We start from the raw sequence: 17,924 nt of genomic DNA, 5'->3' as shown, positions 1-17,924 counted from the left end.
GAGGAATTGAAGAAGCCTCTGACTGAAGAATTTTGTATGACAGACTCATGAAGAAGACGTGGAGCATTGTCCGTAATTTTGTTTGTTTTTTTATTTTGCGATGAAATGTTCTTTGAACAATCATTTCCAAAAGTTTCAGAGCTGAACCTTTAAGGATGTTGTCACACTTGTTTGACTGGGAACCAAAATTGCCACATTTGATACATTTTCAGTGTTTTGGGTTTTTTCCACAATGCACTGGATCAAATGAACCAAACCGTTGGAAAAACCTGTTCCCTCCTCGCCTGTGGGGGCGCTGCACCAAGAACTACAGGAGGAAACAACATGAAAACCTCTGAAGAAATCAGTACAACTTCTTTCTTCGCATAATGTAAAAAAAAAAAAAGACTGGCGTCAGATTTTAGTGGTTGGAGCATTTCTCTTTTGTCTTTGGTTGACAGACCATGAGTCATTTCTCCTGCTAGCGCTGGACTCGCACGTTTGTTTTGGTTGTATTACCCAGAATGCCCTGCACTTTAGTCCACTTTCTCTGGTCCACTTTGCATTCACATATGCATTCGAACAGCACCAGTTTACGTCAACCGAACCGAGAAAGAGGTTTGTAGGCAGACCAGAGTTCACATTTTTGGTCCACATCAGAGTTAGATTACATATTCACATCCAAATAAACCAGACTTTCTAGACAAACAAACAAGTTTGACTAAATCGACTGAACATGGCCAGTGGGAATGAACATTCGATTTCCCTTCTTTAGATGTTAAAACTACCAGTAGATTAATAAGAAAAACACTGAAATATGACTTGTTTTATATAAAAACCAGAGTGCTAGCTAATGCTAGCAGAGTAAATGCTAATGTTTACGGAAAAGCCATATAAATGCTAATGGCTAGCATTTTCAAAAAGACAAAAGATATTAAACTTATTTTCATTCATACACACCAGAAGACAAACTCACCAAGTTATAAAACAAACACAAACATACCATATAATGCAGAGTAAGAAAACTGTTTCTAGAGTCAAATATCTGTCCAAAGTTCAGAAAACTTAAGTTTGACTTTTGTCAAGGTAATTGGCAGGGGAAATTATCCTAAACAAAGCAGCAAATTTATAAAGAAAATAAATTTAGTTTTATGTACATAAAAGGAAAAGAACAACAGATGAAACCTCTGAAAACTGCTTTGGGATATTTAACAAGATGGAGGCATCAGAGGAACCCCGGTCCTATTGGGTCTCTCTTATGTAAGGAGCAGGACCAAACGAGCCAGGAAGAGTTTTCATCCTCATTTCCAGAATTCCTCTCTGCTTCGACTGTCAAGACAGAACATGTGCTCGGCACATGGCCGACTAAAAAACACGAGCCTCCCTCCCCTCCGCAGTACACCAGTCCTCCATAAACTGGGTCATAAGCCCAAACCCGCCATCTGTCAGATGATACGCCCACCTTTGGTTTCACATTTCTTCGCAGCAGGGACCCCCAGAGTTTGGCGAGTGCACACAGCCGGACACACAGGCGCAGACGTGGGGCTTCTCTGGATTACCAAACCCATTGGGAAGGTTTTGGCTCTCAGCAAGGCCGAAGCAGCAAATTTAGAGTAAAATTCAGGGCGAATGGAGAGATCACAGAGCGTAAATGATCAGGTAAAGTAGCACTCAGTAACAGAAATGACAGTCAATCCTAAAGGAGTGGAAACTACCTTAAATCCAACTCTTATGCTTCCTTGAACAGGTGAGGATTGGTCTATGGGCTATACAAAACATGTTCGTTTTGCACAAAATCATTCTTAGATAATGAGATTTTAGTCTCTATATTGAGCTCTTTCCAGAACGAGCTGTTTTAAATCTTTAAATCCAAATAACCTGCTGCTGGGCCACGCGACCCAACTCAAAGTTTACACTGACACGTTACAATGGCTGCAAACAGATGTGCAATTATATAACCTTCTTTGAACATTATACAAACATCTCTTCTGAAAGGTAAGTCAATCACTAAACCCTGGTCTTTTCCAGCATTCCTTACACAGGCATTCAGCTGTAAAACCAGCTGCCCAAATGTTCTGGAACTCAACTTGGGTTGCTAGGTAACAGGGCTGGGCTGGACTAGGGTTGCTAGGTAACGGTGCAGCGCCTGCTGATTTGTTACATTCTGTTTGATTTTGGGAATCGTTTTCATTATTTCCCCCCAAAAAGTAACAAAACGTTGTGGGCTGTTTCTAGACATGGAAGTACGAAAACGTGTAAAATGTAAATTTTTGCATAATAGATCCTTTTGAAATATTCTGTTTTGAGGTGGTGAATAGGATTTATTTTCTCTCTTTGACTCTACAGTCTTTGCAAAATACTTTAATAAATACACAGCTACAGCAAATTTCAATTGCGAGGATAAAAAAAAAAAAAAGAAAATCAGAGACATGTAAAGGAAATGGTGAATCAGCTGATCACACTGAAGGATCTCAATGTATTTACGCATCGGTAGACATAGTGAGACATGGTTGTTGGAGTCTAACAGACAAGTATGATGATTTCAGAAACTAGTAAAGCCTAATTCACACGGCAAGATTTTTATGACAATTTTTGTCCTGATTTTCCCTTCTAACAAACTTAAGGATGCTGCGATTATCGAAACGGCTCTTAAGATGATCTTAGGAGAAATTCCTGCCATGCGTTAAGAATGATCTGGTTTTCTCGGATGGACATTGGGACCGCTCCAATCTAATATCTGGGATATTGTAATGTGTGCAGCCTGTTGCATGTGGCGTGTAGCCAATCAGAAAGCTAAGTGAGGAGAATTGAGAATAAACGCTATCAAAACACCTGAAAGTCCAGCAGACATTGTAGACGTCTTTGTTTACATTTTAAAATTTAGTGGACTATATTTTACAATGAAAAATGTAAACAAATACCACCATGCATTCTTAGCCCAATGCAGAATGTAATGCATTTCCTCCATTCAAATCTGTTTATGTCTTTGCTTCTTTGACAAAATATTGCCATTGTTTCTTCCTCGTCTGCCATGTTTGTTTACTCTGAAATCACGTTTAGTCTCAAGAGGCTTTGCAAGATTTCCCATCTGAAATCTGAGGGTTGGTGAGTGAAATCATTCCGTGTGTGGTCTGTTGTCTTTGCCGCGTGGCTCGACAACACACTCTGCACGACCAAACCTGTTACACCCAAGATGTTTTATTGTCTCTCACACTTTGAAAATCGACCAACAATTTTGTGAATCAGACTTTATACACAATCTTAATTCCTTGAGTCATTGCAACAGATTCTGACAGAGCAAAACCAAGATGAGTTCCATGTGGATAATGTGTGTGTTTTTACTAAAACACAACTTACCTTCCAGAAGGCTGGCCTTTGTCCCACAAAGACACATCAGCACGTCCAAAAAGGCTCCTCTGGTCACCAAACAGGAATTCAGCCTGAAAATGAGACAAACACACAGCTCTGCATTTGATCTGCCAATAAAAAGTTGATGAAAATCAGCTTTCAGAGACTGAATGCGCTTTTGAATGTGTTGGGAGGAAAAACACAAACTGTTTTGGATGAAGGATCTCTTTTATCATGGAGAAGACTGCCTGAGTGTTCCAGACCCAACTATTGATTCAGACAGATAATAATGCAGCCTCCAGCCTCGATCATCTGGTTTCCATTAAGATCACAGATGAAGATTTTCTTCTGAAAAAGGCTCGCATCTCATGGCCAACTACTGAACTGGGTCACTGTGCATTTGCTACTCTATAAATCTTTTAAATGTTGAGACGCTTCGTCTCCCAGTGTTTTTGGTGCCTGTGTTGGATAACATAATTTATAAGTGATGTACCATTACCTTTTCTCTTTTTAAAATGAAAAGAATGTCTTCAATGGGTGCTCGAACAAGGAGGCGTATATGTTTAGATTGTATGTAGGTCTGCATAAAGTTAGTTGATCGTATTGAGCAGCTGCACAATCTCCAACAATCATGGCCTATTCAGCTTGCAAAACTGTGATTTAACATGAGTCTATGGGCTGCTGCAGCTTTCTGACTGTGTGTGTTGTTTATTTTGTTTTCTGCTGGCTTCAGATATAAAATAAAAATAATTCTCAGTCTGAGATATTCCCAAACAGCTTTAGGTGCAACTAAAAGAGCTCACAGAGAGCAGCTGAAACATCAGCAGATAAATGTTACAACGCTCCAAGTAAAGAATAAAGTTTAGAAAGCAGGACAACAAATCCTGTAATTGTTTTATCTGTCAGGAAATCTTATTAACAAGGAGTCCTATTAGCAAAAGAGTGAAGACATGCTAACATTAGCATTTCAGCTAGCTATTCCTATTTTTTAATGTGTCCTATCCAGCAGGTTGGTACTCATAAATGTTCTCTGAATGCCACAATGAGGCTCAAAAGATTTACTTCACAAGTGGAGAATTACAGCGTTTGTTATAATGCTTTATATATACTGTATATACAGTATGTAATTATATCAAATTTTATTAGAAATTGTTTTAGGTAGTGGACACAGGGACAGAAAAGAAAGGGAGAAAGGTAGGGGAAACGAGAGAAGAGTAGAGCTGAGAAAGAAAGACAAAAACACCCTAAAGTCTGCTTCCACACCAGCAGAAAGAGAGAAAAATAGAACAGAGAAATCATACTGGCAAATAACATGTATAATTATTACTACAACATAAATGAAGAGTACAGCAGCACAACATGGATTGGATCTGAATCTAAACACCGAGTTTAAAACTCCTAATGAAAACATTAGAAGCAAAGGCAAAACAAGAGCTGAGAGAGGTTGTGTTGGGTAAGATATACGCTTAGAAACAATTAATTTCTAAGTCGGTGTAGAGGTTACAGGTGTTGCAGAGAGAGGATAAAATGGTATCTTTTTAACCATTTCCGTCAGCACAGTGAGACTGATCTGAAAAACCTCTGACAGTAATCTGACCTGCGTGTTTCTGGTGAAATTTAACATCTTCGCAGTAAATGTGATTCATTCAAAATTTAAGAGACCACAGAGAGTCAGTTTGGTTTGGAGAGCAATTTGGCAACGATAAACGTAATTTATTCTCCTTTTCCACTACTTAAAAAAAAGGCGAACTCTAGAATTTTATGATATTTCACAGAAAAGCAGCATCTGTTTCTACACTTCGAATGAAAAGTTAGATCAGGCCGGTATGTTGCTGTGAACCAACAGGAAGTGGAAATTACTGACAAAATGAACTAATTAGAACATTATCTTTATGTCATGGTTATTTAAGTGTAGTGACCCAGACAAAAAAGTTACTGTTGTCACTGGGTCCAAAGATTTCAGGATAAGAGATGGAAAGAGATGAAGATGGACTTTTATTTCAGTTTAAACCTTAAGGGCAAAAGATGAATGTCTCATGAGCTGCCCCAAGCTGATCCAGGATTAAATCCATCTTTTTTTCCTTTAAATCACTAAATAACCACTTCACGGCAAAGCTTATCGAGTTCCACTAAAAACTAACCTAAAATCATGACGTATATTTTCATCGTTATTATTTGTGTGTGGAGAGTTCAGAGCGGATCTTCAGGAATGAGGCCAGATCGCTCTGCTACAAAGAATACAGTGTGTCAGCTTGACGTCATGATGTCATCACCCGGACATTAACACCGCACCGCCGTCTGCAAGCTTCACACACACAACACGAGACAAAACAGTCAGCATGAGAAAGTTCATACTGAAGGTCAGATTAATTTTGAGTTATTTTAAAGTACCAGCAATCAGCAACGACGATAAAGCTTTTAAAAATGTTTGTGTGAAGCATGATCTGTGTTTTATACCAACTGTGAGCAAACTTTCAAAATACTGTAAAAAAAAAAAGAAAAAAGAAGTGAATTAGGCATTTTCATCCACTGGTTTGAAGTGAATCCAGCTTGTTCGCTATGTCAGAGTTTACATTGAAAATGTGTTTCCATCTCTTCTTCAGCACATTGACACTTTTTCAGAAAAGCCAAAACCAACCCGAGGCCAGAGCTAAAACTTTTTTGAAAAATTGAGGAACTTTTTCCGAATTTTTCGACCTTTTCTGATCAAATCAAATCAAATTTTATTTGTATAGCACATTTCAGCAGCAAGGCATTTCAAAGTGCTGTACATCATATCAAACACAGAAACATAATGCAACATAGAATCAACAATCAAAACACGACATTAAGTCAGGTTCCATCAATAAATTTGTAATTGATTACATTTCAAATACAATCCTAAACAGGTGGGTTTTTAGTCGAGTTTGCATCCATAAAGGTTTACCTGTTACACTCCTACTGTGTTATATGGAACAAAATACCTGTTGCTATTTTTATTCCCACTCACGCTCACAATCACACAGTTTAAAACGACGTAGACGCATTTTAATGGGCTTCTGGCACAAGGCTCCAAACACCTCTTTCATGGGATTTCGCTCTGGGACTCCGCTGTCCCTCACGGATTTTTGTGCAATTCTATGGTGCCTGTTAGTGTCTAGAATTTCTGATGCGATTCTTCTAAATGCTAATTAAAATATGTTGGTTGAAACCTGGTCAGTATGTTTTAAATATGGGAGATCTGCAGCTCCTATTTTAATGAATGAAGCAAGTTTATGTGTAATGCACATTTCAGCAACAAAGCAGTTCAAAGTACTTTACACCATAAAAACATTAAAATATAATAAAACACCAATTGAGAAAGAAAGTGGCATCTTCAAAATCAATAAACATCAAATATGTTGGTCATTGTTCCAGTTATTATGAGTCGAACGGTAAGCAGTTGGTTTTAGTCTTGAATTAAAGCACATGTGTCAAAGTTAAGGCTCAGGGGCCAAATCTGGCCCACCTTAGCTTTTCATGTGGCCCTTTAGACTCCAAACTCCGACTTACAACAGGGACTAAATGTCTTATTTTGAGTTAAATATTCTGCGAATGGGACAAGAACATTTTCACCAATATAAAGAAATGAGATTAGCCTGTAGATTACATGTGTTAAACTCGAGGCTTGGGGACCAAATTTGGCCCGTCACAGCTTTTTATGTGGCCCTCTAGACTCAATACTCAAAACTGGAGGAATAAGTTCCTCCAGTTTTTCATAAAGCCACAAAATTCACACAAAATCAACAAATCCCCACATTTCTTTCTGATTTAGTGGAAATCTTTCTCAAAATTGGTCAAAAATATTGGGATTAAGTGACTGCTGCTTCAGGTTTATTTATGTGAAGTTACAGTCCGTGATTGATATGGCGATTAATAAAAAGTCACATTAGACCTACTGCATTACTGCAAAATTCCTTACAATTCCTTTTTAAAAAACTAATCAACAATTATTGATATCAACTGATCTGAAACGTTTATAAAAAGTCACATTAGACCTACTGCATTATCGCATTACACAAAAACAATCAGGGGACTGATCAGTAATTATTTAATTTTAAGGAACACATTGAGTGCTGAAACAAACATCTATTCATTAATATTTTAACAGTTCAATGGGTTTTATCAATTCATTCTGGCACAACCGGCCCTTTAAGAACATTCAGACTTTTGCTAAAAAAATTTAAATGAGTTTGAGACCCCTGATTTAAAGAAACTCAGTGTTTCAGCTCTTTTGCAGTTTTCTAGAAGTTTGTTTCAGATTAGTGGTGCATAGAAGCTGCATTCTGCTTCTACATGTTTGGTTCTGGTTAAAACCATGGCAGTATCAGTATTAATTTTGGCAGTTGAAAAGCCTTCATCCGTTAGGCTGTTTCACAATGATGCACAAAGTAAACGCTCCGGAGGGCTGAGTCATCAGACAGAAATCCAAACGACTCAGATGTTTAAATATGATAGTCACCACAGGATGACAGCATCCTGGAGACAGAAAAACCTCCAACCTGACACAAGCCTGAGACGGTGTGAGTCCAGAGCCCAGCACTGACTCAGACCAGACAAACAATGCAGTCCATCCTTTCTGGAAGGCGGCCTTCCTCAAATTAGTGGTGTTTTGGACGAGCTGGGAGGTTTTCCTTTTTCCAAAAACAGAGATCCTTTGACCTGCAATGTCCTGATCAAACGGGCGCGCTCTAGGCAGCAGGAATTCACCTCGTCATCTTAATAAAGCCTCATCAGAGTAATCAAGTGAAGCTAGCAGCGTGTTATCTACCGGAGACCTGGGCCTGACCTCAGCCAGACCGACCGTGCCCCACAGTGAGAGGCTCTTTGGTGGAGGGGCGGCCGGGTGGAAAGGTCTGCAGTCGGGTCAGCGGGCGGCCTCTTTGAAATAGAAACCTCAGCAGGACATGAAGCAGACGCGGCCGGCCAGGGGATGTACGACAAACAAGGAGCTTTTTCTTCTGGAGGAGGGGAGTGGATGCTTATCGCTGCGTCGTTTCCAACACGTGTGCATGCGTGTGTCTAGGATTACCTAGAAGCCAGCCACATGCGCTGACGGAGGGCCTCTCCGATGCCACTTCCTGCTGGCAGGGGTCTGTGTGAGTCGGCCTGGAAGGAGCGCAGCAGAAACAGCACCTGCACACACAGACAAACACACATTCACTCTCACAACACAAGAATGGGTCAGCAGAAAGGTGATCTGGGTTCAGAACAGAAACCGTAACCCGCCAAGCTCTGCAGCCACAGACCAAACTATAGCTGAGCGATAAATCAGTTTTATCGATTAACTGCTATGCTGACAGGAGTACAACAAGAACTGAGTAACTGTAGGATTGGGGTGTTAATGTTTTTTTAATTTAATGTTTAAAGGGTTTGATGTTTATGTAAAAGTGCCGTGAAGAAGACGGGAACGACAAGATCCCTGAGGGAAAATCCAAAAAGGATTAATAAAGTTACTTTGCTTGTTTCTGTCTGTCTGTCTATGTATATATGTCTTTCTTTATATATCTAGCTAACTTTATCATCTTTCAGTATCCATCAATCTTTATATATATTTATCTATATCTATTTATCTATCTCTGGATGATACAGCTGACAAACAAATCAGAATATAAACGTCAGTTGATATCAATAATTGTTGATTAGTTTTTTATTTTAAATATCTGAAATACCACAAGGCTGTTGGCCTTTCCTCCTATCTACAATTTTCACTTCACACCGTTGTTTATTTTTTACCAGTTATAAGCTGCAGTGGCAAAATCTTAAACTGCTGCTATAGTAAGTCGTTGCTAGGTAACCAAAGAGTGAGTGAGTTGCTAGGTAACCAAAGAGTGAGTGAGTTAGTTAATGCTACCCAGCTAGCCTAGCTGGCTGTGAGGTTGAGCGGCTAAAGTTTTTCCTCTGCCTACATCTCCCAGAATACCGTGCGGTTCTGGATCAGAGTTTGAGCACTTTGTATTGCCTTGTTGCTGAAAATTTGCTATATAAATAAAATTACCTCTGCCTTTGAAGTAACTAGTTCAATTTTAACATTTATTGAACTTTCAGGAATGACAATGCGCCACACCAAAGATAAAATAACGCCGTACAGGTGAACAACTCAAAACGAATTGTAGATTTTTACTATATCTCTCTCTTTCTGTCGGCTTTATACGCTACAGCACACCCGTTGCCGTGGTAACCGCCAGCCAACAAAACAGAGATTACGTCTAAAACATAACATTCGGTCCGTTATGATATGTTTTCAGGCTTGATATTTATTTTGTGATTATTAACAAGCAGTCACCTGAACACAGCCGTGGATAATTAAACACCTGCTCAGCGTACACCATGCATTAGCTTCGCAGCCTGAAATCCATGGATGCATACAGTCAGTGATTAGTAAAGGAAGTACAAACTCTTTGTGTGAATAACGAGGTTCTGGTGACCGGCAGAGTAAGCACATGTAATAACAAACATGTAGCCTTCATGTTCATCTTAGCCTGCAGATAAAAGCTACGTCAGCTAAGCTAATTTTGCCAGTTTGTCAATATAATATCTGATATTTATCTTAGTATTACACAGCGGTGGACAGAGTCATAAATTGTTATCAAGTAATAATTATAATGCACTTATATTGTTTATAAGTTTGATAGGAATGAGGTGTGAGCTACTGTAGTTCTAAGCTTGTGACTTGTTTATTGTTGTCATAGCAACTTCCTAGCAACTGTAATGACAGTTGGTTACAGTACCTACCAAGATGGCTGTCAGCTACAAAATTCTGGGAATTTTGGCACATAATATTTTATCACTGAATATTTTTGATAAGTGCGTCAGAAGAGGACGTTCTCGTCTCAGCGTCCTGCGGTGTTCTGTTTGTCTCCTGAACTCTAAACCTTCCTGATTGGACACCCCTGACCTACTGCGGTTCTCTCTCTCAACAAATGTGTTTTTGCAGTGAACAAAGCATTACAGAAGTCCCCTGTAATGCTGCAGATAGAAGAAGAAAACCACTTGTGCTTTAAAGGAAATGCTTCCCACTTCAACCAGCGCTGTGAAACAGAAACTGCGCCAGTCTGCAGCAGGTGGACCGGTGGTTGGGAGTGTTCAGAGGAAAGGACACAGGCTGGCTGGCTGGCCGGCCTGCTGGGGTGTGTATTCTGAGCCTTGGTAAGTATACTCTTTAAGCTGGGGCCACGGCCACAGACCAGTAGGAAGCCATTCATTACGCCGTGCAGGGAAGGCAACGTGGGGAAAAACCAGGCCGACCACGTAGCACCAAGCATGGCCACCGAGTCCTGGCCCGCCCCGTCCCCTCTCCACGCCCAGACAACACCCACTGGCTCGCACCGAAAGCTTTCACACCCCCACCAAGAGACGCTCTCTTCCTCTCACTGTCACTCAGCGATGAGGTTTTTCTTTTTTTTTTTCTGGACCTGCTTCCAAAAGTGAACACTTCTAAGCCACTCTGCAGTCAGGAAATGTAACTCAAGATGATCTATGTGAAACAAATTCAGGCCAAGAAAAACTAAGAGAAGTAGAAGCAACGTCCAAAAACGATCAGATTGGTGATGTACAAATCCTGTTTAATGCAGAATAGGTCAAGTTTTTTTGGACTTTTTGACACCAAACATCAATCAGGACAGGAAGTTCTGTTTACAGAGGCGCTCCTTCCCATGAAACGGTTTGATTCATCCTCCTGTGTCCACGCTCTCCCTCTCTGCCCTCCACTGCTACACCTCATCCCCAGAGCTGGGAAGTCCCTGCAGCCGAGGCTCAACCGGCTCAATCCAGCCCGGCATGGTGAAAAACGAAATATTTATAGAAAGCGATGCCTCCCTGTTCCTCCTCCTCCTCCCAAGGACGGAGAGGAGAACAACACCCCATGTGGGTGGGGATGCTCGGCTGAATCAAGCTGAAATAAATCAGGGACAATGAAACAGGAGCACAGAGAAATGCTGTAGAAGAAAATATCTAATTTTTCAATTATTATTGCCATAAAAATGTTTGTTTAGCCATAAAATCCATACATCTCCAAATAAATCTCAGTTAAATGCTAATTATTCCAAGCAAATCGTGACTTTTTACATTGAAATAATTAGATTAATAAAACGTGCTTTTTCTCCAACATATTAAATTTATTTAACCTGGTCCACAGGTTTCTATTATCATCTGATGAAAAATGACCCAAAAGTCCAACATATATCAACTTCCTCTTATTAAATTCTATATACCCACTTGTGAATTATTTAACGATTTGGACAAGTAGTGATATTCAGTAAAATTTGAAAACGTGTTCAAATGAAGCTTGTTTTTCAGATTAAAAGCACCTTCTTGAAGTGAACCTTTAAGCAACTATTAAACTTACTTTTCATTAAGCCCATATTCATGTGTTAAAAATATATTTTTTATTGGTTTTATGTATTATTCTAATCTTAAATGTGTTGTTTTTATTATTAACACAAATAACAGCTTTAAAACACCTGTCTATGTATAAATAAACAATAAAACATGTTTACTGAAACAAATTAATTTACCAATTATATTATTATTTGTTAAATATAACTGTAAGTATTGGTACGTATCTCTATAATATTAATATCAATGACTGTCATACAAGAAATAATAACTTGCTGAGTCATGTTAGAACCAAACACTCTTTTTATTAAAGAGATAAACAAGAATTTAGGTCTCAAACAAACAACTGCTGTATTATACTGTAAAATATCCTCTATGTAAATTTGTTAAAGTTCAACATTCCTTCTTTATATACTCACTTAAACTAGACTTCGCACCACAATAGTTCTGATGTTTGTCTTATTTGTGGAGCAGTATGTATATATATACAGTACAGACCAAAAGTTTGGACACACCTTCTAATTCAGTGGGTTTTCTTTATTTTCATGACTATTTATAAGGCAATAAATCCCACTTATTAACCTGACAGGGCACACCTATGAAGTGAAAACCATTTCAGGTGACTACCTCTTGAAGCTCATCAAGAAAATGCAGAGTGTGTGCAAAGCAGTAATCACAGCAAAAGGTTGCTACTTTGAAGAAACTAGAATATAAGGGGTATTTTCTGTTGTTTTACACTTTTTTGTTTAGTGCATATTTCCACATGTGTTATTCATAGTTTTGATGCCTTCAGTGTGAATCTACAATGTCAATAGTCACGAAAATACAGAAACTCATTGAATTAAAAGGTGTGTCCAAACTTTTGGTCTGTACTGTATATATATTCACATCAAAAATGAATCTTTCCTCTTCTACCTTTAACTATGTTCACACCAAAATGGAATAATAATAAAAGCACCTCCTTGAATATAACCTAAAATTAGCCTGTTGTTTGAATAATTTTGGTCTTCAAATGTACATATGACAAAAAACCAAAAGAAAAAAACCAAGGCTGCTTAAATAGCAGCCTCCAGTTCATCTGCACTGCAGTAAAGCAGGAATTGGTACTTTTACTCCAGAATTTCCCCTTTGTGGGACAATAAATGCTGTTTGTATTCTATTTTAGCACTGTGGACAGGAAGTCCTAGAGAAACACCAGCAGATGATATGGCTCCTGAAATCCCCATAAGGTTTGTCATGTCATAATATTTCTTTATTGGTTTGATTTAGTATCTTAGTCTTCTAAGCTAAATGTTGACTTTTAATTAGCTGGAAGCAATAATCACCCAAACAGCAGAGGTAAATCCTTAAAATATGTAGTGACATATTTTACATATTTTAGGTAGTGATTGCACAAAGATTATCCAATCTTTGGATAATCTTTGTACAACTCCTGTACAACTCCTATTATCCAATCTGATTGCACAAAGATTGGATAATCTTTGTGCAATCAGATTGGATAATAGGAGTTGTACAGTTTGAATTACATAAACTCTCATCCTTACAATAATCTTTCAATTGTACAAAGAAAAATTATCTGCAAATACATTTAAATACACCATCAAAACATAAAATCTTACCAAGTTATTTTCTAGTGCAAATACCTCAGTACACTTGAACTAAGACAAAAATAACCTACAAGTAAATTTTCAGTAAGATATAGCAGATTGTTTTACGTCAATAATGCCTTAATATTGAAGAAAAAGTTCTAATTTCAATGTCAGATTATTACATTTATAACATGGGAATAATGTCTTGTTATTAGTGAAATAATCTGGAAAAGGAACCAGTATTTTTTTCTTCAATATTAAGGAATTATTGGCTTAAAACAAGCTAGTTAGCCAAAATGCTAACGTTAGCATGTCTTCTCTCTTTTGTTAATATGACTCCTTGGTGACATTACTCTTGACAAGTTAATCACGAGCGAAAAAAATATTAATAATAATAATATAGAAAAAAGTTTTCTCCTGCTTTGAAAACATACACTGCAAAAACAAAATTTTACCAAATATTGTCGGTCCAGTTTCTTTTGCAAACATCTTAGTGCATTTGACATAAGTCAAAACTAACTTTCAAGTAAGTTGTCAGAAGATATAGGGGCTTGTTTTAATACATAAGCAATAAAAATCTAACAGATCCACTGTTAGATTATTTCACTTAAACCAACATTTTCCCCATGTTCTAAGTGAAATAATAAAGTTTTTATGAATATGGAGGAACGATTGACTAAAAACCAACTCCTGTCACTGAAAAGTCTTGTTAGTTTTGCCTTATTTTAAGGATATATTCCTTTAAATAAAGGAATATGGAGTGTCCTATGATATTGGCAATAGAAACTAGACCAAATATACTTAGTAATATTTTGTGTTTTTGCAGTGTACTGCTCCTTTATTCTTATTTAAGTCGGTATATTTGTATTTGTCTGTACGCTGAGTACTTGAAACAGAAGTCATATGATTCATATATAATGATTTAAACTCATATGACATTTCCCTCATTGGAGGGTGATCTGTTTAAATGGTGTTTGAGTTTTCATTTAATTTAATATTGACCTAATTTAGCTCCTTGTTGTTAATTATTATATCTCATAACAGTGGCTAAAAACACCTGCCGCTGTTATAGCTTCGGTTTGCATATTTTTTGTGTTGAACCGGAAACCCCAGCCACCGCAGTGCTAAATATGACAAGAATCAAGACATTCTGTACGCCTTGTTTCATAACGAGGCATCTAACTACTTTTGCATGAGAGAGGGCTTTTTTTCTTGCGTGTGTTGTAGCAAGCCTTCCTCTCTGCTTTTGGGACCGGCAAAAATAGTGGTGGTGGATGTGAGGTCCATTCAGACTCTGTTATCAGCCTGCCCTGCCGTCCCTCCCACTGCCGCAACCACAGACTGACCACACGCTGCAGCGAGAGTGCGCCCTTTATACGCCAAGCTCACACACAGAAGGAGCAAGTGCAAATAATTGCACTGCAATCCAGAACTCCGTCCAGTAAAACACATGCACAAAGAGACGCATGAATCGACGTTAAAAGCAGACACGGAGACGCAAATTGCAGACGCGCCCAATTAGGCAAAAATGGATCCCAATAAAGATGAGCTAAATATAAAAGAAAATAAAGCGAATGCAGACGCGTTCTGACACAAAGCTTAGTTTGTCCTCCAGACACAACGTCATGCTGCTTTACATCTGCATGTGCACATGGGTGTGAATGTAGCGTCTAAGCTAGCTTTAAAGCAGGGTTGCCCAAAGTCAGTCCTCGCAGGCCGGCGTCCTGCACCTTTTTGTTCTCTCCCTAGTGACACCAACAACCTTTTCAGCATGTCAGTGTTCTTCTTAGGCCTTCTAACGAGCCATCATTTGATCCAGGTGCATTAAACCAGCCACCGCAATGCTAAATATGACAAGAATCAAGACATTCTGTACGCCTTGTTTCATAACGAGGCATCTAACTACTTTTGCATGAGAGAGGGCAAAAGAACTAAAAGAGAACTAAAACATGCAGGATGCCGGCCCACGCGGACCGACTTTGGGCATCCCTGCTTTGAAGCCACAGGCGGTTGTTTTCATGAGGAAGGGCGAAACTAAACAGTCTGGGGAAATAAACCTGTGAAGATACATCCTGCTTTACTTTGCTGTTGGGTATAAAGTATATTTTAATTTTGGTTAATTAATTGCACTGATTTTAACGTGTTGAGAATCTTAATCCAATTAATTGGCTTCAACATATGAAAGTCCCGAGCCGGGACCTTCGTATGTGGTACGTCCATAATTCTGACGTAAACAACAGCAAAAGCCCCTTCTTTTGGATCAATGGTGGGTAATTTCAGATTCAAAAAACAGTCTGAGTGGACGCTGGAAAAGACTGTTGTTGTGTGGAAGTTGTGCTAAAAGGAGTTAGCCGATCAGCAAATCTATTCAAGCCTAAAAACACTAAATCTTGCCAAGGGTGTTTAATTTCTAGTGCAAATATCTTAGTTTACAAGTAACTTTTCAGCAAAATAAAAATGCTTGTTTTAAGTAAATAACTCCTTAATATTGATGATAAAGTTCTAGTTCCACTGGCAGATTATTTAAAGTATAACAAAATATTTTCCCCATGTTATAAGTGAATAATCTGCCAGTGGAACTAGAACTTTAAAAATAAATATTAATGAATTATTTACTTAAAACAAGCTCATATAACTTACTGAAAAGTTACTTGTAAGTTAGTTTTGTCTTATTTCAAGAGTACTAAGATATTTGCATTAGAAACTAGACCAAAAATACTTGGTAGGATCTTGTGTTTTTGCATGGTGTATTATAAGCCTGGCGGGCCACCTGGCTTTACTTTCGTCTCCGCCAGGCTAAGAGTTTTATGTTTATTTAAAATAAACAAAGTTGTTTTTTTTATACAGTAATAGTGATAGCAAAGACGGGTTAAAAAAACTCCATGTTGAGAAGCACTATAGTAACATAGTATGGTAATTATGTGAACACAATGTTTTTTTATTCAAACAAACAAAGCCTGTATTTACCGCTCCACATGCTAAAAACATCAGCGAATAAAGTGACAAGTAAAGGACGGGTAAAGGATCAAAAAATATTATGACACTTTAATTAGGGTGAAATAACTGAAGTGCAAAAAAATATATTTATTTATGTTAATGCTAATTGTTAATATAATCCAATAACATAATTACGTTGAGATATTTCCAAATTTCCTCTCAACTTTAAACATTTTTTAACTCAAAAACTCGGTGACTTCCTTGCTATGGGCTTAGGTAGATTCCTGGGGGAAACCCTGAGCATCTCAATGCCAAACATGTTGCAGCAATTAGTAATTAGTATTGCTAATGTCAGCGTCCACATTTAAAAAGAAGGATTTTTACAAAGAAGCTAAATGAATGATCAGGGATTCAGCTAGATCCCAGTCTCTCCTACACTTACCTAAAAATAAAGAATTAAATGTCATTTTTATCATTTATCACGACAGTACCACAAAGTATTGTATTAAAATTCAAAGTCGATGTCAGCTCCCTAATGTAGAAAAACCAGCAGAAGCCCAGGATCTGAGGGAAACCCAGACCGTAACCAGGGTGACGCGTTTTCCAGCCGATTCATAAAGTGTATGTGAAAGTCAGCAGGGAGGTAAGGCGCGGCGCAGTAGCTGTGATGGTTCCCAGATTCCCACTTGGCCCACTAACAGTTGTTCGCTGACAGTGACAGAGGAAGTAACTTCTCCCCCCCGAGCAAAAACATCTGCTACCTGTTACACAAAAACACACACGGCGAACCGTGGTGCCCCGCGCTAGACGGGTCCCAAGGCTAAACACCGCGTCCTCACACACACACACACACACACTGCAAACATCCAGCAGAGGATTTCAGACAGTAAAAATGCAGGTCGCTATCTGCCGGATCGGGGGCTCTGTGTGTCAGATGCTCTTCTCCACATGTAGTCCAGACTTCTATCTGCCTGCTGCTAATTTCAGTCGCTTCTCCAGCAGCTGCTGCTGCTGGGACAGAGGCTGCATATCAAACACAAACATCTCTTCATCGTCTTTACCTGCAGACCTGATAGTCTGGATATGCATCAGTCAGCAGATAGCGCTGACCTAGTTTGTTTTCATCCTTGTGCTCAAGCGTTGTTTAGCATCTTCAGTCAGGCGACACTCATTACACTGCAAAAACAAAATCTTATCAAGTTTTTTGAGATCTAGTTTCTGCTGCAAATGTCTTAGTACATTTGAAATAAGACAAAACTAACCTACAAGAAGCTTTTCAGCAATGTATAGGTTTTTTTTAAAGCAAATAATTCCTTAATATTGATTTAAAAATGTACCAGCTCAACTGGCAGATTATTTAACCTGTAACAAGACATTTCCCATGTTATAAGTGAAATAATCTGCCAATAAAACTAGAACTTTTTCATCTATATCAAGAAATTATTGATATAATATAAGCTCATATATCCTGCTGGAAAGTTGCTTGTAAGTTAGTTTTGTCTTATTTCAAGTGTACTAAGATATTTTCACTAGAAACTAGACCAGAAAATGCTTAAGATTTTGTGTTTTTGTAGTGTATGAATAATACCAGCATGAAAAAGCTGCCAAGCTCAAGGCACACAGTGTTGTGTCTACACTGAAGAGTTTTTCCAACAGTGACTCCCAAAGACAGAAGCTACAAATACCTTTGGATTTGTGAATTTCCCTTTGCGATTA

General features: G+C 38.4%; 1 protein-coding gene across 3 annotated transcripts in view; it reads right to left on the bottom strand.

The window, feature by feature from the left end:
- thada (THADA, armadillo repeat containing) overlaps window positions 1-17,924 on the bottom strand; it is a 107,800-nt gene that overhangs the window by 26,704 nt on the left and 63,172 nt on the right. For all 3 annotated transcript variants that reach the window (XM_023328038.1, XM_023328037.1, XM_023328036.1), the window contains 2 exons: window positions 8,378-8,481; window positions 3,337-3,419 (listed from right to left, as the gene is read on the bottom strand). In XM_023328038.1, the coding sequence (XP_023183806.1) occupies window positions 3,337-3,419; window positions 8,378-8,481 (187 nt within the window). The remainder of the gene's footprint in view (window positions 1-3,336; window positions 3,420-8,377; window positions 8,482-17,924) is intronic.

Source organism: Xiphophorus maculatus, chromosome 22, assembly GCF_002775205.1.
Source record: "Xiphophorus maculatus strain JP 163 A chromosome 22, X_maculatus-5.0-male, whole genome shotgun sequence".
Classification (NCBI taxonomy): Eukaryota; Metazoa; Chordata; class Actinopteri; order Cyprinodontiformes; family Poeciliidae; genus Xiphophorus; species Xiphophorus maculatus.
This window is presented reverse-complemented; position numbering and strand designations above follow the sequence as displayed.